Raw genomic sequence first — 20,407 nt, forward strand, 5'->3', positions numbered from 1 at the left:
ATGGAAAAAACAAAAGAAATCTCCCCAAAATTTCGCGTAGTGACATAGTAGTAGACCAGCAAGCGAGAGTCATCTCTCCTTTCATTGTTTCCAAATCTCGGACCGAGACATTGGCTACAAGGTTACATAGCTGGCTAACAGCAACCTACTCCTCCGGATCAGAGACAGAGCGCACTATTCCAAGCTCCCAAACAGAGTAACCTTAGGACACATGCCTGTCTCCATCAGTGGCCATTTCCTTCAGATGAATATACGGGAACCAAGTCGTCCAAGTTGAGCTCTAACGTTCGGTTGGCAGCTGTTGGCCGTGAGACCGTTGTCCCATCTAAAGAGAATGACACAACGGCTCACAGCTCTCCGAATGTTGTTGGTACGGGGTCCGCAGCTGAGAGCTGTGAATCATCGTGTGGGTACACAAATGTGGTGAATTTTTCACAAAAGGTTCTCACGCCTGCCCAGCTGAGCCTCCTATCCAAAGGTTTAACTTTTTGTCCTGCATCTGGTAAGTTCAATGAGTTTCAACTCTTTCAGGATCTGGACAATTTCGCACGAAACCTCCGCCTTAGGGAGTATTTCCACGAGCACACCAGCGACAGACAACAAACGATACCCACTGTCTCAGATAAGTTGTGGACACCGAGCGAACAACGCGACAGACACCTTGATATGTATATATCTGCGGTGCAGAAGGATATCATCAAGGCGTACGGAAAACAACGTCCGGTCCGTAGTAATCTTTCGAACAAGGAACGACAGGCTTTGGAAACGTTGCTTAAAGACGAAAACATAGTAATAAAACCGGCTGACAAGGGTGGAGCTATAGTAATCCTGGACAAATCAGAATATTTAAATGAAGGCCACCGCCAGCTTAACGATGCTCAGTTCTACAGGAAACTTCCGAATGAGCCCACAAGTCAACTAGTGATAGTAATAGAGGACACTCTTGCTGGACTCGCTGAGAACGGTAAAATAAGTGCGGCAATGTTAAAATCAATGTTGCCGAGCAATCCAGCTCCCGGCCGGTTTTATCTCCTCCCTAAAATACATAAGGCCAACCATCCTGGCCGTCCAATCGTGTCCAGCAATGGGGCTGTGACGGAGAACATATCTAATTTTATCAACTTTCTCATCAAGGACATCCCTCCCAGTTTTCCTTCTTACATCAAGGACACAAGTCATTTCCTTCGGGAGATTTCCAGCTTGAACATCCCCACAGGAGGCCTTCTAGCGACTATGGATGTTTGCTCCCTGTATACAAACATCCCGCACGCCGACGGCATAGCGGCAACACTGGCAGCCTTCGAAAGCTCAAAATCTTCGGTAGATTTGGACAATGGAACTCTTTCCGTCCTCCTTGAACTGGTCCTGAATTCGAACAATTTTGAGTTTCATGGTGAGCACTACCTCCAGATGAGCGGTACTGCGATGGGCACAAAAATGGCACCTATGAATTAAAAGACTAGCGCATATAACAGAGACACAGACAAAGAAGTAGACAGGACGAGCGCTAAACATCAACTGAGTTTACTGAACATAAAGGAACATATAAGCAATTCGGTGGTGCATGCGCACACTGGGTTAACAATACATAGACAATCTAATCAAGGTGTGGCAAACTGTTCTTTAGGTACATTTTTTCTTTTTTGGTCAACTAGCCCAGCTTTCCGCCTTGAATGGCACCTAACTACGCCGGAATATTCATGGCGTCACTAGAAATTTCGTTCCTTGAGAAACAGCCAAAAAAACCACTTTTCTACAAGCGTTTCCTGGACGACATATTTCTTGTATGGGAACATGATGAGGCAAGCCTGTTGGAATTCATAGCTCAGTTTAATGCCCTGCACCCCTCAGTCAGGTTCACCCACAGTATCTCCGACTCTAGAATTAATTTTCTCGACGTGCAGATATCGGTAGACGGCAACTGCCTTTCGACTACACTATACAAAAAGCCCACGGATAGGCAGCAATATCTTCATTTCCAGAGTAGCCACCCGAAACACTGCAAAACAAGCATTCCATACTCTCAGGCGCACAGATACCAAAGAATATGTTCTACAACAGAGGAATTTGACCCACATACAAGGACTCTCAAAGCCGCTCTGTCAGGACAGAAATACCCCGGGGAAATGGTCGATGACGCGATTGAACGCGCTCGCAACCTAGAGCGCACATCCATCCTGGCAGAAAACAAGGTCAAAGACGACAGCAAAACAAACTTAATCCTTACATTCTCCTCAATGGCTCCCAGAGTAAGTAACATACTAAGCCGTCATTTTAATATAATCAGACAGAGTAATAAGTTGTCACTAATATTCAAGGAACCGCCCAGAGTGGTGTACCGCCGGGACAAGAACCTGAGAGACTTGCTTGTCAATGCGAAAACAAAGAAGAACTCTACCCAGGGTGGGTGCCACCCATGCGGAAAACCTCGGTGCAAAGTCTGTCCGCACATTTTAGACACCAAACTGGCAAAATCCAAGTTCGACAACTTTGTGTTTCACATAAGCGAAGACCTCGACTGCGACTCAAGCAATGCGATTTACAAACTTCATTGTGAGGTGTGTGGACAAGAGTATATTGGTCAGACCAAGACATCATTTCGCTTCCGCTTTAACAACCACAAAGCTCACGTGTCATCATTACCCAGCTTACCCCTTTCCAAGCACCTGCGTTTGCCACTCCACAGTTTCGAAAACATCCGCGTCATCCTTCTCCAGTCCGGGTTCCCTAGCACCTATTACAGGGAACAAAGGGAGTCATACCTCATTCACAAGTTTCGCACGTTCTCCCATGGCATGAATGCTACTCCTGGGAGGCTCTCCTGCTTGAGGGAGGCAACGTAGAAAATTTCACCCGTCATAGGATTTGGACAACATTATAAATCAAAATACGCCGGATGTTGTTCTTGACAACTTCAACCATGCTATAAATGGCTGGGAATGTAGCTGTTTATTTTATTTTATATTGTTTATTTTGTCAGTGATCTCATTTGTTCAACTTACAGCCAGCTTCCATGTTCTTTCCGGAATAAACACCTATATTCTAACTCTATCACCTAGCCGACTGGGACCACGCGGCAGCCCCGCGGGCCGCAAACCTTTCACGGTTTCCGCACACTTGTATTATTATTATTTTCTTCTTTTTTTTTAACTTCCGTGCGATACATTTCTTGAATTCTGTGCTATGTCTTCCGCGCCTTATTCATTCTCATTAACCATTTGGTATTTGTTTGGCGCCCCATTCTATTCATTGATATATTTTTTATTTTTTTATTTTTTTTGTGTTAATATTTTCTTCTTTCAAAGTTCTCTTGTGCTACTAATTTTTCTGCTCTTTTTCCTTTTCGTTTTCTCTCCCGAATTCCTCTCTGCCTTCTCATTACGCACTCGGGCTTCGCTCAATATTTGTTGTCTTTTTCCCCCACGGCTGCCACTTTCTCACGGGAAGCGCACTGCCGGACACGGGTTGAAACGGCCTAGTTTATTTATGGGAAGAAGGGCGCCAGGATGTCTGGTAGAAAAAGCCCGACGGAAGGGCCTACCGAAGAAAAGAAGCAAAGATACGCATACGACACCACCTGCAGCGAGCAACAAGTGTCTCTCGTGCGCGTCCCCAGCAAGCGTCTCAGGATACCTGATACGGGACGCGGGCTGGGCTCGGCGGCGTCTTGCGGGAGTGTCGTAGAGAGGGGGGGGGGGGGGGGGGGGGGGGTGCGGCCACCCGGTGCGCCGAGAGTCGTGTTTAATGCTCCTTTCCCTTTTCTATCCCTGTTCAAATTCGTTGTCTTTTCTACTCCTTTACTATTTCCACCTCCCCGTTTCGCTCTGCGTTTTTTCTGTGTTTAATTTAGCCACTGCCCCTGTGAGAGCTGCTGCGCGGTCCATTATAGGGCCCCTTGCCCTCACTCTCAAGTTTGGTTTGAGGGCGGAGTTTATACATCCTCGCCCGCTTTGTGTCCTTATATTGACAAGACTGTTTCATTGTAAGCCTGCCCTGACGAAGGGAATACCATTCCCGAAACTGTTGGCACAATAAACCTTTAAAACGAACAGTCGCGTTTGTCGTAATACTGTACTTACACTTGTAAACTGGCGCATTGGAACCCCTACAGAATATATATATATATATATATATATATATATATATATATATATATATATATATATATATATATATATATATATATATATATATATATATATATATATATATATATATATATATATATATATATATATATATGCATATTTTTTAATTTGTAGTTTTTTCCTTTTCTTTTTATCAGTAGAACCTCGATAAAAGTGGCAGAAAAAACAACCATATGCCGCCGATGGGTTCCAAACCCACAACCTTCAAATTTTGCGTCCGGTGTTCTACCAACTGCTGTTCACCAGTGCCACCCTTGTACATAGTGGCGGACGTAGCACGTCCTGTATTACTGCGAGTGCCACGTAGAAACATAGTCGACCGGTGACGGTGGAAGCTGTGCGAGAACCCTCTTATGCTACCTATGGCATCAAGGCTGCCAGATTCGAGGTCCTCTTTAAACTATTAAGCACACAAGTGAAGGGAAAAGAGGTGCTTGTTATGGCATACATGACGGAAGCCAAAAGTCACTGAAACCAAGGATCTCTCTTTTTTTTTTAATTTGTAGTTTTTTTCCATCAGTGGGAGATGCCGCTGGCCGAACCCAGGATCTCCACATAAATACTCCCGAAGGCAGCAGATTGGACAGCTGTTGCTGTAGCTCAGTTGGTAGAGCACCGGATGCGAAGTTCGGAGGTCGTGGGTGCAGATCCCACTGGTGGCTTGTGGTTGTTCTTTTCTTTTGCTTATATTAACCTCCCGAACCTGATTGAGTATCACAAAGTAAACCTTTTAGGAAACCATGTTGATTAGGATGAAAAACAGCTAATGAATACTATTAATCTCATAATATGAGGGGAGACTACATGCTCCATTGATTCTGAATATGATTAGAAGACGATGGCCCTTTTTTTTTTTGTTAAGGACAAAGAGGCTCATGGACAAGAGGTTGTTTACCTGGCACCACCCTTGGAGCTTGCTGTGCAGCGTGCTGCAAGTGTGAACATGATGAGGTCATCAAATATGGCCTACTTTCTTTTATTAAGGGCTTTTTACTTTGAATGTGTTGGGGCCAGCAGGGGGATGTGCGATGCTCGGAGCAGAGTGACCTGGAAACATGCTGTGTCTACAGTTGTCTTTTGGCTGTGCGGTGGGGCGTCCTGTCTTCTCTTCATGCGATGCAATCCAATGGGCAATCCAATGGGACTGGTGCCTGTGTCGTTTCTTCCCACTTCCCTGCCTGCTTCTTCTGGAGTTGCGCTCCCATGGCGCCCACCGAGGCCTCAAACAGAGCGAGGATAGGGGCCTTTCTTCAAAAGCAAAGCGGTTTCGTGGCGAAACTTTGCGATGCAGACGCAGTGAAGACTTGATGCACCATTCACAGAGCAATAAAACAAAGTGAATTGGCTGTGTAGTGAAGCGCTCTTGCTTTGACAAATGCCACCATGTTATCCCTGTGGAAAACATGGGCTGGGAAGAAGCTTTATTCACGGAGTAAATGTACTCAGTGCATGCCAATTTGCGAATGAGCTGTGTTGGGTAAACCTGGCAAGCTTTAGCAGGACATGTAAAACTCTACGTTGCTCTTGTGGGTACATAACGGCACACAAGAGACGCAGAACAAGACAGTGTTGTCCCATGACACTGGAGGAGACCAGTGCTTGTACATTAGTTTGACCTCCTTGTTCTCTGTTCGATGCAGAGGCAGAGGCCCTCCGTGCAGAGCTTGCAGCTGAGTGCGCCCGCCTTCACGCTGAGCACCAGGAGGAACAACGTGCTCAGCGGATTGAGGCCGAGGCCAGGCTGCAGCGAGAGGGCAACTTCTGGAAAGCCAAGGTATCGGACAGGCGATGCTGTCCTGTTCCTTGCCAGTCTGTTTGTGCTTGTTTTGCCATGTCTTCATTTCTTACTGCATTTTGCTGAAAAACTCACACTCCTGCATGTGTGTGTGCTTGTGTTGCAAGCTAGTGGTAGAGGTGGCCTGGTGACTGCACACTGACTCCTTTATTGAGGGTAACCACGCTTGATGAGCTGGCGGCGCAGACCGCTAAAGGTGTTGCTTTTGCTGGTTGCTGAAACGTCCTGACCTGAGCATTCAAGCTTGTGCTTCCAGCGTGAACATCTCTGTCCTATAGCAGTGCCGCTAAACGTGTGCAAGTAGTGCCTGCATCTGTAGCCTCAACCCCCTTTGCCTCGAGGGGACCCACTGGCGCCACCAGTAAAAATGTATCTCCGCCCATTAGCAAAACAAAGATGCATGCAATGCATGCAATGCCTGCCTTGTGACCTCAAGCGTACTGGAGTCCTGGAAGGATGCTAATATGATCTTAATCCATGAGAAGAAGGAGTTGTCAAGAGCTTGCATAATTACAGAGCAGTCGGCTTACTGTCCATTGCACGATATTTACTCACGTAATCGCTCATATAGTCAGGACAACTTTAGACTTCAACGTACAAAATGATCAGTCAGGCCTTGTAACGGATATTCCACAAGAGATCATATTCACACGATCAATCAGGTGACAGAGAAATGCACGGAATTTAACTATGTAGCCTCCATAGATTACGAGAAAGCATTTGACTCAGTTGAAACGTCAGCGGTCATGCATGCAATATGGAATCAGTGTGGATGAGCCTTATATATGTAAAATCAGCAGCAGAGCGAGTTGGTATTTCTTCATGCTTTCATTCACACAGCCCGAAGAAGAACACAGACAAGAGGGGAGACACCACAAAGCGCTGACTTCAACAACGTTTATTACTGCACGCAGCCTATGCATACACGGTACAGTGCACATGTGCAGCAAGGAAAAGGAAATGTGAAGAGTCATGCTAAAACTCGCATTTGCCACTGCCAATTTTAGCGTGGCTCTTCACAAAATTCCCAAGACATGACACTCTTTTTCACTTTACTACACTGATGGTGTGATTACACAGTCATCTTCTTTTTCCGTGATTTCACGAGCCTCAGCTATCTCTCAAGCTGATTTGTTGACATACTTATCAAGTACTGTGGTTCTTTCCAAAAAGGAACCATGTTCTTTGCACTGTTCACAATCACGGTAGTGTATGTCAACATGACGAGGTGCCCTGATAACGCTGTTATGTTCCATGAGCCTCTCGTTGAGACATCTGCCCCTTTGGCCATTGTAGGCTCGGCCACTGGGCAAAGGTATTGAGTAGACCACGTTTTTTGCGCACTCTATACAAAAGATTGCCTGTGCCTAACAGTGCAGTTATTGCTCACATTGACGGTGCAATTCACCTTCTTACACAGTTTAGACAAGTTCTCTGGTGTGGAAAATACTACGTGTACAGCTGATTTTTTTCCTATTTTCTTGAGATGGTGGGCGATCGCGTGCATGTAAGGTATTACTGTCGCATTTTTTCTCCAATCTGTGTCAGCCCCACCATTGTTTGGAACCACATTCTTGTAGGCACGCTTCGGAATTCTTGTTGCCCCATAATTAACACAGCTGATGTGTCGAGCAAGAACTTTACGACGCGCAGTTAGGGCATTCAATGCCAAACGTACCAGAGTTCGTGCTCGACCCCCTCCAGTCTTTTCGATAAAATTTGTTTTTCTTTATTGAACTGGCTAAAGTAATTACCCTTAATTATTTGGTGAAAAAATTTCCTGGTCATATGACGGGCCTTCGAATCTCTGAGAGGAGTGGAAAGGTGGTTTGGCAAAAAATTTACAAAAATCAAATATTTTACTATTGTACTTGCAAATTTTCTTAGAAATAAGGAATATGCATTGCGATTTTTAATCACACAGCAAAAAAATTGTAGTGCAAAGGTTTATGTTGCTTTATGTCAATATTTAAAAAAAAACGCTATTTTTGCTATTTTTTATACTCTTTCGCGACATTGGCCAGCAACATCACGTTTCGCCGCCTCTCTATAATATGTACTAGCTCGTTAAATGGTTTAAGGTATGATGCAACACAGTATATTCCAGAATATGTTGTGGCGTATATCTCGATCAGGTATTAATAGTATTGTAATAAGGAACGTCTTACAAAGCACAGCGTCGCGAACAACCAGCGATACAGTCCAGGCACAGACCAGAGGCAGCGGTCAGTCTCGAGCATGCACGAGGGACGGAGTGTTCGGCGCTCGAGCTTCGGAGCGTTCGGCGCTTCTCGTCGTCTTCTTCGTTAAGCGCCAGCCTCTGAAGATTCCAAAGCCGAAGGCCAGTCTTACAGTATCAGCACCTTAATATATACCCTATATACTCGTGTATAAGGGCTGCAGTTTTTTTTCCGAGGTTTTGACGGGGTGCGGCTCTTACATTAGTCAGACCTATATCTATCCGAAGAAACATCGCGCTATTGCTGTGACTGCTCTAAAATATAATGTTAACACTGCTAAATCACCACGCATACTTTATTCAAGGTAATTCCTAGTTGCTTTTGCTCTGGCAGCTACTTAAAGAGTTCATCTCATGGACGCCTTCCCAGAGGTAGGCGTCTTCGGTGCCGTCCATTCGATATTCCAGTCACCTTGTTTCGAATTCCAGTCTGCGCAGAATGGAGAGCACGTTCCAGTTCATAATGCGTTGAAGCCATCCCTACTTGCTTTAAAATTCGGAAGCGGAATGCCCATGTGGCGAGCGATGACAACGGCTTTCACGCGGATCATCTCCGTCGACACTGGATAGCCATTTTTTTCTTGTTATCGTGACGTACTCCACAAGTTTCTTTTCAAGCTCTGGAAACTCGCAATGCTTCCCGTGGAATGCTTTCCAGTTTCGGTTTGTACCAGCGAGCTGTTCTTTCTGGTTGCTCCACCAATGCACACACCTCTCATTGACGTCAGACTTGCGTCCAGCCGCCTGCTTGCCGTGTTCTTCAGCGTAAGCGACAACTTTCAGCTTCGAAGGCCGCGGTGTACGATAACAAATCTCTGCCCATCGTCGCCAAGTGGTGAACATAGACTGCTATCCACTAAACAATGCACCTACACACTGCCCACGACCACAGCACCACACGAAGAAAAAATGGTTCTCGGAACTCTGCGTGCGACGTTATGCTTCAACTTAAAGAGCAAGTGCTACACAATCAAACGGCACATACGAGAGCAACGGTCGGTCTAGATGTGGCCAAAGCTTTCGATAACGTTGACCACGCAGCCATACTAGAGCGCCTAGAAACTCTAAATTTAGGGGGAAAGGTATACAACTATGTCAAGAACTATAGAGCAGTTACTATCAGCCTAGGAGGGAAAGAAGAGAAAGACATAACGCTGGGCAACAAAGATACTTCCCAAGGATCAGTTCTATCACCAACACTCTTCAACATTGCAATGATTGGCGTACCAGAGAAACTGGCAGGTATAGAAGGACTCAACCACACAATATACACGGATGACCTCTCCCTCAGGGTTGCCAGAGGCACTTACGCACACATCGAAAGTACCCTCCAAAGTGCGATCGAGGAAATTGAGTCGTACTTAAAACTAGTAGGACTCAAGTGTTCTGCTGAGAAATTGGTAGCGCTCTTCCTTGGCCCACAAAAGAGACAAAGAAAGCCCCATGACCATGGGATAACGCTAAGGGTAAACAGGTACAAAATACCCTCGGTAGATATGATTAGAGTACTGGGTCTTAGGTCACAGTCAAACGGTAAGAACATTGAAACAATACAAAAACTTGAATCGAGTGTAGGCCAGACATGTAGGCTACTCAAAAGAATAATGAACACGTGGGAATGAAGGAGACGAACCGCTTGAGACTAGTCCAATCATTCGTAGTCAGTAGAATCACATACGTGGCACCATACCTAAGGCTAGCCAAAGCAAAGCAGAACAAGATTGAAATCCTAATCAGGAAAGGAGTCAAAACTGCTCTGGGCCTCCTCCCGTACACATCCACCCAGAACATTCTGAACATCGAGATTTCAAACACACTAGGCGAACTCATTGTGTCTACCAGAGTAGCGCAACAACAACGACTCCTATGCAACCAGCAACAGTTTTGGGTATCCAGCAGCCTTCAGTCTTGCAGCCAGTAGATTAACGCTGTCAAGCATCTTGTGATGGCAAGACTTTTTTAGCGCATGCTTGAAACAAGCATCAGCTATGTTCCGCTTTATCAGCTTAGAGTGCGCAGAGTCGTAAGGAAGCAATCCCTTTTCTCTCCTTGTTCTGAACTGCCAGCAAACGTGGGGGCCGATTTCAATGGCTAAGTCTAGAAATTGTAGGCGGTTGTCCGAGGGGGTTTCATATGTGAATGAGAGTCCTTTATGAGCTAGCTGGAATTCGATCAGCGTTTTTTCCACCAAATCATTCATTGCACATCCCACTTCGGCACATATCAGAAAATCATCAACATACCTGTAGCACGGCACGCCTTGATGCCAAGCGGAAACAGTGTGTCACGTAGGGCACGGTTGCCTCTGGCTAGAAAAATGTTGCACAGTACTTTCGCGATGTTAGATCCAATGCATATCCCGTCCTTCTGCAAAAAGACTTCACCACCAAACTGCACGTACAGGGAAGAGAGATACAGCTCAAGTAGTGCAAGGAAGTCCGACGTGCTAATTCCACTCGCATTCATAAACTTGACTGTTCCGTAGGTGTCCAAAGAATCTTCCACAGCCTGCAGCACGTGTCCGTGCAGAATGGTGTAAAATAGGTCCTGGACATTGATAGAGAAGCACGTCACTTTTGGGTCCTCCTGGAAGAATCGCACCACCTCATCAGAATTCCGTATCAAGAAAGGGTCGTCCAATGGAGGCAAGTTCAAAAGCCTTTGGAGGTATCGGGACACCTCGCGTTGCCATGTACCCTGCTCTTCCACAATTGTCCGGAAGGGTGCAGCCGTTTTATGGGTTTTGACCGTGAAAAAGGGTTTTAGCGAAAGCTGCTTGCTGCTTCTAACTTCTGTGTCCCATGATTAAATGCGTATAAATATGTGCCATGTCGAAAATAAACTCAGTTGAAAGTTTGCACTCATGTCTTGTGGTGTTGTCCCCTTGTCTTCATAATAGCGCTCCCCAGTTTCAGTATGTACAACAAACTAGCCCTCTACAAAGCTTTACTAAGGAAATAATATTTTTTTTTTTTTTTTCAAAATTTCGGCTCCAAAGTTAGGGGTGCGGCCCTTACACAAGTATATACGGTAGTTATCGTCACTGTGCTTGTGTATTATCAAAGAGGGATTTTCATCTTTGATTTTTATCAACCCTGATGGGTTACTAGTGGGGTCATACATTCTTTATAACGTGAGGCGACTGAATGTTGAAGCGGCAACAATGGATACCACAATGAAAACACGATGTTCTATAGCCAAGGCTCTTCAATTCATGGCCTATGCCAGCGGCACATGTGCACCATCGTACGTTGTGTCGCGAGGAGCATAGCCTTATGCAATTCCCACTTAACGTATGATCTAAATTACGCTTATAGCCAGAGGATAACTGAAATATGGTGGCTAACTTTCATGACGATTTTCAAGGGCCGCAGATAGACTTGCTTGCATAGGTTTGTGTGTTGTCTCCAAAACCATTGCCGAAATCACGAAATAGCTGACGTCTTACGTACAGTGCGTAGCCTAATAGAGCCACTTTGCTGCCGCTATCACAACACCACTTTTACGCTGCCTGGCGATTGGCCCATGTAGCAGTGGTGACTACAGAATTTCGTTTCCCTATGTCATGCGTACTCAGCCACTTCAATTAAGCTGTAGCGACAGTAGTTATGGTGCCATGGACAGATATTGATTTTCCAGCTGGCCAACGCACAGGCTTCGTTGATGACACAGAGCCCCCTAGAGCACTCTTCTCTCTTTAATGTTTGCTGCAGCGCGCTTCCTGGGTAGCGTATGACTCTCGGGAACCAGCAAAAACATGCCGAGTAGTCCATTGGTGGTACGGGGCAACCATGGCTCGAGGTGCAGCACTGATGTTCAAAATTTTTTTTCTCACTTAAAACAAAAAAAGCTCCTATTGAAATCACTCAGTGAAAGTTCAATGCAACTAGCAATCAATTGAGATACAATTTATATTTTTACTAGGAACACCTCTGTACGAAAATAGTGCCCAAAAACACTGCGCAGCGCACTTTTTTTACGGCCTTTTCTTTTTAAATATACTGTGTATTATCATACTTTAAACCACTTAATGAGATAATAAATATTATAGAGAAGCGGCAAAAGATGTGACGTTGCTCGCCAATGTCGAAGGAGTATGAAAAAAATTGCAAGAAAAGCATTTTTTGGAGACAACTAATGCAAGAAAGCAACACAAAAAATTTGTGGTACAAATTTTTTTGCTGTGTGAATAAAAACCTCAGTGCATATCCACTATCTCTAAAAAGTTTTCTAGTGCAAATGTAAAATATTTGATTTTTGTAAATTTTTTCCAAACCTTTCCACTCCTATCAAAAATTCAAAGTGCTGTCTCATGACCAGGAAATTTTTTTCACCAAAGTTATTAAGGGTAATTACTTTAATAAAGAGCCACAAATTTTATTGAGAAGATCGAAGGGGCCAAGCGCAAGCTCTGGTATGTTTGGCATGTAATGACCTAGTTGTGAACTGGAGTTGATTGGCGTGACTGCCATGTCATTGTAGACACCCATGGGCTTGTCTCCATGAACAGTGAGAATGCTGCTGACACCTGGTGTACCTTATTCAGGCACCACTTTGAGCCGGGAGGCGTCCTTGTGCGCTGTGGGATCTACAGCAGACTTGCTTGAACTGGCAATGGCGGCCGCATGCGAAGCAGGTTTTATCGCGAGTAGTGGGCTCCCAACACACTGTGCCGCATATACCGCAAACCTTCGGATTTCTGCTGTATGGAACAACAGTGGTGGCCGTGTCTAAGGTTGGCGGCCAAGCATGATGAGTGTGTGATAAGCTGGACCAACTCTGGCTAGAGTGGGCGTAACTAAAGGGCGGTTCACATGCAAGTGGTTCAGTGAATACAGCGAACAGCGATGCAGCGCTGCGAAGCGTTTTGCGAGCTTTCGGTTCGCATTCGTCGCTGCTGCGCGTTTCCCACCGCTGCGAAAACCAATGTGGCTGGCAAAAAATATGTGCTTCCAACTGGTTTTGGTGGCCTGCAAACACAAAAAGGCAGAATATATAAGCATTTTCTGTCATTTGTTTTCATAGTTTATTTATATAAATATAAATCTTGCATTTTAAGCGTTCAACCCCACTTTATATAATTTCTTTTTTAAACAAAAGCATACAGACACAAACACTGGTCTATGCATATGCTTTCTTGCACGAGGCGTCTTCTGGTCACGTGGCAATGCAGAAATGCGGTGCTGCCGCGTCGCCGCCGCAAAAATTTCCAACTTGCTTGAACCCCGCCGCTCCACCCGCAGCAGCTTCCTGTGCCGCTAGAGAGGGTGTGTGCGCCACGGCGGCGGGATTCGCAAGCGGTTCGCTTGCATGTGAAACAGGCTTAAGGAAGCATGTGTCACTGCTGAAATGGCGGCTATCTTGCGTCCTCCTTTCGAAAGCGTTATGTTGGCGCGGCTGTTGCTGTACAATGAGCTGAATGGGGTTAGCAAAGGCTTCAGACTCGAGCTGAGCTAGCTCATATGAAGTAGTGCAATTTCAACGGCACGGTCAAGGCACGGTGCTGCGATGGTATAGAGGTAGAGCATTAGCTTTGCGTGCAAGAGGACTGGGGTTCGAATCTCGGTGCCGTGCTATTGTCCACCAGGTTTAAAAAAAGAACTCCACGTGTCCATAAAATTGCATAACCAGGGCTAGGGTGCGACCTGATCTCGGTGACCATTACTGACAATGCACTCCCTCACCACAGCAGGATTTGTCCACCCTGGCGTGGTCCCCATCATCATCATCATCAGCCTGACTACACCCACTGCAGGGCAGAGGCCTCTCCCATGTCTATCCAGTTAACCCTGAACTTTGCCAGCTGTGCCCACCGCATACCCGCAAACTTTTTAATCTCATCCACCTACCTAACTTTCTGCTGCCCCCTGCTATGCTTGCCTTCTCTTGGAATCCACTCCATTACTCTGAAGGACTAGCGGTCATATTGCTTTCGCATTACATGTCCTGCCCAAGCCCATTTCTTCCTCTTGATTTCTTAGCTAGGATGTCATTAATCCGCGTTTGTTTTCTTGCCCACTCTGCCCTTTTCCTGTCTCTTAACATTACACCTATCGTTTTTCTTTCCATGGCTCACTGCGTTGTCCTTAACTTAAGCCAGACTGCCTCTCTCAGCTTACGTTAAGCTGAGAGAGGCAGTAGAGCACAACAATGGAACATCCTGCCTGTTACGAAAGAGGAAGTAAAAAAAGCCTTAGAAGCAATGCAAAGGGGAAAAGGCAGCTGGTGAGGTTCAGGCAACAGCAGATCTGTTATGGGATGGAAGGGAGACTGTGCTAGAGAAACTTGCCGCCCTGTATACGCAATGCCTGACGATCTCGAGCGCACTGGAGGCTTGGAAGAACGCTAATCTTGTCTTAATTCTTAAGAAAGGAGACTTCAAGGACTTGAAAAGGACTTGAAAAATTAGACTGATCAGCTTACTGTCTGTTTCTTACAAAATATTTACTAAGGTAATTGCATATAGAATCAGGACGAACTTAGACTTCAATCGACCAAATGATCAGGTGGACTTTGGTAAAGGATACTCGATAATAGACCATTATCGTACTATCAATCAGATGACAGAGAAATGCGCAGAATATAACCAACCCCTATATATAGCCTTCATTGATTACAAGAAAGCATTTGACTCAGTGCAAACCTCAACAGTCATGCAGGCATTATGGAATCAGGGTGTATAAGAGCCTTATGTAAAAATACTGGAAGATACCTATAACAACTGCACAGCTACCATAGTCCTCCATAAAGTGGGCAGTAAAATTCTATTAAGGAAGGGTGTCAGTCAGGGAGACATGGTCTCGCCAGTGCTATTCACCGCCTGTTTACAGGAGGTGTTCTGAGGCCTGAATTGGGAACAGTGGGGTAGCCTTCTGCTTTCAGGTGTTCAGCTTGCAAGTTGATGTTTCAGTGACTTTGTGATGACAGGACTGTTTCACTTCCTGGGAAAAACAACGTCGCAGTGAAATCAAATCAGGAGTTGGACAAAAACTCCATAAAACGTGACATTGCAGATGCCGACCACAATAGAGAAAAAATATACAAAAGACGTGTCGGATCCAGTATGGGAGCCTTGTTCACAGTAAAAACGAGAAGCACGTGCGCGAGCTTATGTACGCTTGAAAAGGGGGCACAGGGAGCGTGCGTAAGCAGTTGTCAGATTTCCGGAGTTTTGGTTCAAGCTGTGACAGGTCGTTTGTATCGTCAAAGATTCCACTTGAAGGCGCGGGAATTTCTTCTTTTCTGTTGCAAGAATGTGTGCCTTGCCCCAGTCGATAATGTGCTGTTTCGATATCGAGTATTCCGTGGTAGCACTGGAAACTACTTTTCTTTTTTTAACGTCGTTTTTATGATCTTTTAGGCGCCTTTCGAAGTTGCCAGTTTCGCCAATGTAGACGCAGTCGGAGCAGTGAATGCTGTAAACCACGCCGGAATATTTTTCTTTGGGAAGAACGTCCTTTACATTGACCAAAGCATGTCGCAGTTTTCGGGTCGGAACGTGGGCAATGTCAACATTGAAGGTGCACAGAATGCATGCTAACGCTCCACTGATTCCAGGGATGTAGTTAACAGCGGCACGTTTCAGGGGGGAGACACAGCAGTTTCATGTTCTGGTCGACACAGCTGTTTTTCGACCGGTGCCACGAAAGATGTTGTGTAGTCATTGCATGAAATTTCTTGCCGCACCATATCAAGGTCTTTTGCCCTATCTTTGGGAGAATTGCAAATGCGTTGGCTCTTTTTTAATAAGGTGGCAGCAACTAATCTCTTATGTGAGGCTGGGTGGATGGATCTGAAGTTGAGATAACGTCCCGTGTGGGTAGGTTTCCTAAAAACGCTGAATGAAAGTTTGCCACTACCGCGTTTTACCAGGACGTCTAGAAAGGGCAATGTACCGTTCGCCTCGACCTCGGTGGTGAACTCAATGGCGTCCTCTATGGAGTTCAAATGTGATGAAAAAGCAGACAAAGCGTCTTTTTGAATTATGCAGAAACAGTCGTCAACATATCTGAGGAAATCTTTTGGCGGGTGAGCAAATGTTGCAAGGGCCCGGCGTTCGACAGACTCCATGGTGAGGTTCGTGACGGTAACGGAGATAGAGGCAATCATAGGAGTACCTTGAAGTTGACGGTAAAACAGGCCTTGAAATACAACATGAAGAGCAAAACCGCAAAACAGGACGGGACTGAAGCAGGCGACAACACAGGGCGGTTGTTGTCGCCTGCCTGTGTTGTCGCCTGCCTCAGTCCCATCCTGTTTTGCGGTTTTGCTCTTCATGATGTCATACCAACTGGCCTACACCAAAGTCCTTCTAAGTTGAAATACAAAATATGTGTTGCTGAGGCAGAACTGTAGGAGCCTGCAGAGGTCAGGAACGTCAGTAGGGGTCCTTTCAGGTAAGGATCTGTCAGACTCGAGGGCAGAAGAGCAGGCTTGTACGGCAAGGTCAACAGGGACGCACGTGAAAAGCGACTTGACGTCAAACGAGACTAGCAGCTCGTTGTCGTCCGGTGATATGTCGCTTACCTTCTTGATGAAGTGAGTCGAAATTGGTACGTGTGTCGAGCCACAACCCATAGAGGCGAGATGGTGCAATGAAGGTAACCAGATAAGCTGTGGAGTTCACGATCGGACGCATTGGCATACCAGTCTTGTGTACTTTGGAAAGGCCGTAGAGGGCGGGGGCCGAACCAAATTGGAGTGCTGTGCTTCACAAGCTTCGAGTGCGCTGATTGGATGGCAAAAGTTTCTTCTCGCCTCTACAATTGAAGCACCAACATAAATGTGGCCCTTCTGGAAGGCCCCTGGACTTTGAATATGAGTCATGAGTTCTTGATGTTTTTACACACAATGGCTCGGTAATGAAGTTTACGCATGAAGTTCCTTAGCAAAATGTCTTGCAATTTCTTGATTTGAAACTGACTTTTGAACCAGACCATGTGTGTTGGCAATATTCCCCTCAGAGCGAGGAGCCCCTACTTAACTATAAGTCGTTCCATTACAAACTTCTAAAAGCTAGAATTGTTACTAGTTGTTCAAGTATGGCCGTAAATAAATCTTATCTTCATCAAATGAGCAGCAGTCTCCTCCTAGCCCAAGTGCGCAAGTGCAGGAAGCAGGAAGCCCAGTTACTGTATCAAGTGCTGATAAAGTTTTAAAAGCGTTGAAGTCCTCTGAGCGCATCTCTGATGTGCAGCCTAGTCAAAAAGATAGAAAAAGAGTGACTGTCATGCCATATGTTTACAACCTGCCACACCGGTTTAAAAAAGTAGAGGCTAAGTACAGAGTTAATGTTTGTTTTTTCAGCTCCTAATAAATTATGTAAAGTAGGGGCTGCAGTACAAAGAGAAAGCGAAGGACATAGAAAGAGGAAAGTGTGTAACATCAATCATGTCAATCAATATGTCTCGTGCAGGACGGGCATTGTCTACCAGATCCCATTGTCACGTGGTTCTACGTACATAGGTCAGTTCGGCCGATGTATCAATGTACACCACATAGAACACGCCAATTCCTTGGGAAAAAAAAGACTAACTTAGCCAATCATTGCTTCACGCCGTATTTTGTCGACATGGAAGTGTTGTTTAATGATCGGCGCACAAGGGAGATAGCAGAGTCCTTCCATATCATCAGAAAGACAAGCAGTTGCATCAGCACACCTTCAGTAACCCTAACCTCCAATGAAATGAGCCTGTTGCACAGGGAATAGCATATCAGCGATAACTGCACAAGCCTTTGATGCGGTTTTATTTTTATTTGCATTTTTAATGAGTACATTTGTGTTTGACCATGCGCATCTGTGTAGTTCTGGTGTACGTATAAATTGATGTGCTTGCTTCAAATAAAATTTAGCTGTAAGATCAGCGCCGTTTTGTGTGTTCGCTTCGTTCTTGGTCCTTGTTGCTTAGCGCTGTTTTAATATTATGGAGCATTCCCAACTCGCCCAATCTGCCATTCTTCTACCTTCTGAGATGGAAGTGTGCAGGTACTGCACACTTCTTTCCTTTGGAACTCAAGTGAACTCACGTCCAAGTCAAATTTTGTGTGACCTCAAGTCCAGTATGCAGTCTTCCAAATTGGTCCATCATGTCATCTACGAAATCTTACATCCTTGATGAATGCAAATTAGGAAATTATCTACTTATCTGAAACATTTTACCATGCCAAGTGGTTTCAAGGTCTCGGCAAGCAGTCGGTTTCCTCTAGTCAATTAGAGGTCTCCGAGCATCAGCGCTGTGCAACTGCCATTATATATTCCATGTTTCGGGGCAAACACTTCACCTGTGAACACAATGAACAAAGAAGAGACGTGTGTTGCCATGAAAGCGACAGAATCGGAGGTACCCACCCACTTTCATTCATTAATTTCACTGCTCCATTCTCGGCCCTAGCTTCTTCCATGACATCAAGCACTTGCTTCTGTGGTATGTTGTGGAATAAGTCTTTGACGTCTATGGACAAGCAGGACACTTTGACCTGTTCCTGCTTTTCTGCAGTCACCTTTGCTCAGGTGGCTCTCGTCTCACTGCAGGTGTCCCTATGTGAGTCCGAGATTCGGTCATGCCGTGCCGAGGCATCCCAGCTGCAGGGGCAGCTGCGGGAGGCTCATGAGCAGCTGTTCCAGGAGCAGGCCACACACCGGGCCCAGTCGGGACGGGAGGCCGTGCAGCGCAACCAGGACCGGACTGACTGGCAGCGGCGCTTGCTGCACGAGGGCCAGGGGCTGCACCAGACGCGGCTGGCACTGAGTGCCGCCCGAGGGAAAGCTGCCGCCCTCGAGGCCCACCTCAAGGCACTTGCTGGTGAGCTAGGAGGCCCACATGCCAACTCTTTGGTGTGTGCAGTCTGCAGCAAGTATCACCACGCAAGGACACTTGAGAAGCCTCACCTCCCGCAAGAAAAACGTGCCTTTTTTTCTCAAGGAATAAGCTTGCTTCTGGATGCCCTGCAGAGATAGTGCTCATGGAGTTGGCAGTGGCAGAAGCTGGTCGTGCGATTTCAGAGCCACTGCAATGCGGCTAGCCAGCTTCACCCAACTCGATCAGGGTTTCTCATTCCAGGTTGCCCTTTTACCTCCGTTTTTAACTTTATTTTTCTTTTTCTGGCGATACACAAGATTATATTTGCAGTACAGTCGAACCTCCTTGTATTGAACTCTCAAAAGAACTACTACTATGAGTTCGATGTAACCTGTATTTCGATATAAAAGTAGCAGTAAATTTAACAACACATAGACGCATTGAGGTAGGAATAAAATGTTTCTTTGTTAACCACTTACTGTGCACAGATTAACGAGCAAAATAGTTGCGAATTTATTATGTTTCTTCATCTTCATTCCCTCGTACATTTTTCAATGTTATCGATGGACTCCAAACAGCTGAGACCGCAGCCTTCTGTGGGGACTCGACTGTCCGTGCCTGCAGTTATTCCTTCCTTATGTGTTCATGGTTTCTGTGCTGTTATGTCTCAAGAACACCATCAAACCATGCTGAGTGCACGGAGCACATCAGCACAGGTTCTCTCCAAGTCCTTGTCACAATTTGCATCAGTGGTGTCCTAATTATTTGCGACACTGGCAATGACGTCTTCGCCCGCAAGCTCTCCCATGGTCTCAACATCATCACCCATGAGGAGACAGTCTCCTACGACTGCCCCATCACAAATAGCAGCATGGAATTCGAACAACTTATTCCACAAATCATCCAGACCTCTGACAGCTTCATCAAGCTCACTTGACAAAGAATTTTCTCCATCTTCTTTGGCAAAGCAGAGACCAGAATGGAAGCAGTTCCATATAGTTTCGTTTTGGATATCATTCCATGACCCACTCAGCATGGACAAGGCTCTTGAGAGGTTGATTTTCAGGTGTCTTTTAGGCCTCGGTTTCTGCAGTAGCCATTTAATCAGATGTTTCCTACAACTGATCTTCACTGTATGGATTATCCCTGGTCCAAGGGTTGCACCGACGTAGCGTTCGGTGGCAGGAAGCAAAGTGCAGTGTTGCTGGAACTATCACTGCAGCAGTGGGCACGTGATGGACGTGATGGAAAAATGGTCACGTCATGGAAAAAGTGAGTGATGGACGTCTGTTTTTGCAGCGCACATCCGATGAGGGAGGTTTCCAGTTTATTTAAAGCAGAAGCATGCTCTTCGCCGAGGCCCTTGGCATAGACAAGTTGTCTGAGGCTCTCTATGTAGCCCATTGCTACAGTCGTGCTTATGGGT

General features: G+C 45.7%; 1 protein-coding gene across 18 annotated transcripts in view; it reads left to right on the forward strand.

Annotated features, from left to right (window-relative positions):
• Positions 1–20,407, forward strand: part of LOC144124450 (uncharacterized) — a 425,125-nt gene that overhangs the window by 244,279 nt on the left and 160,439 nt on the right. For all 18 annotated transcript variants that reach the window (XR_013313175.1, XR_013313176.1, XM_077657111.1 and 15 more), the window contains 2 exons: positions 5,789–5,922; positions 18,714–18,984. Coding sequence is in view for 16 of the 18 variants with exons in the window: in XM_077657111.1 (XP_077513237.1) it covers positions 5,789–5,922; positions 18,714–18,984 (405 nt within the window). In the remaining 2 variants the exon portion in view is untranslated. The remainder of the gene's footprint in view (positions 1–5,788; positions 5,923–18,713; positions 18,985–20,407) is intronic.

Source organism: Amblyomma americanum, chromosome 3, assembly GCF_052857255.1.
Source record: "Amblyomma americanum isolate KBUSLIRL-KWMA chromosome 3, ASM5285725v1, whole genome shotgun sequence".
In the NCBI taxonomy this organism is placed as follows: Eukaryota; Metazoa; Arthropoda; class Arachnida; order Ixodida; family Ixodidae; genus Amblyomma; species Amblyomma americanum.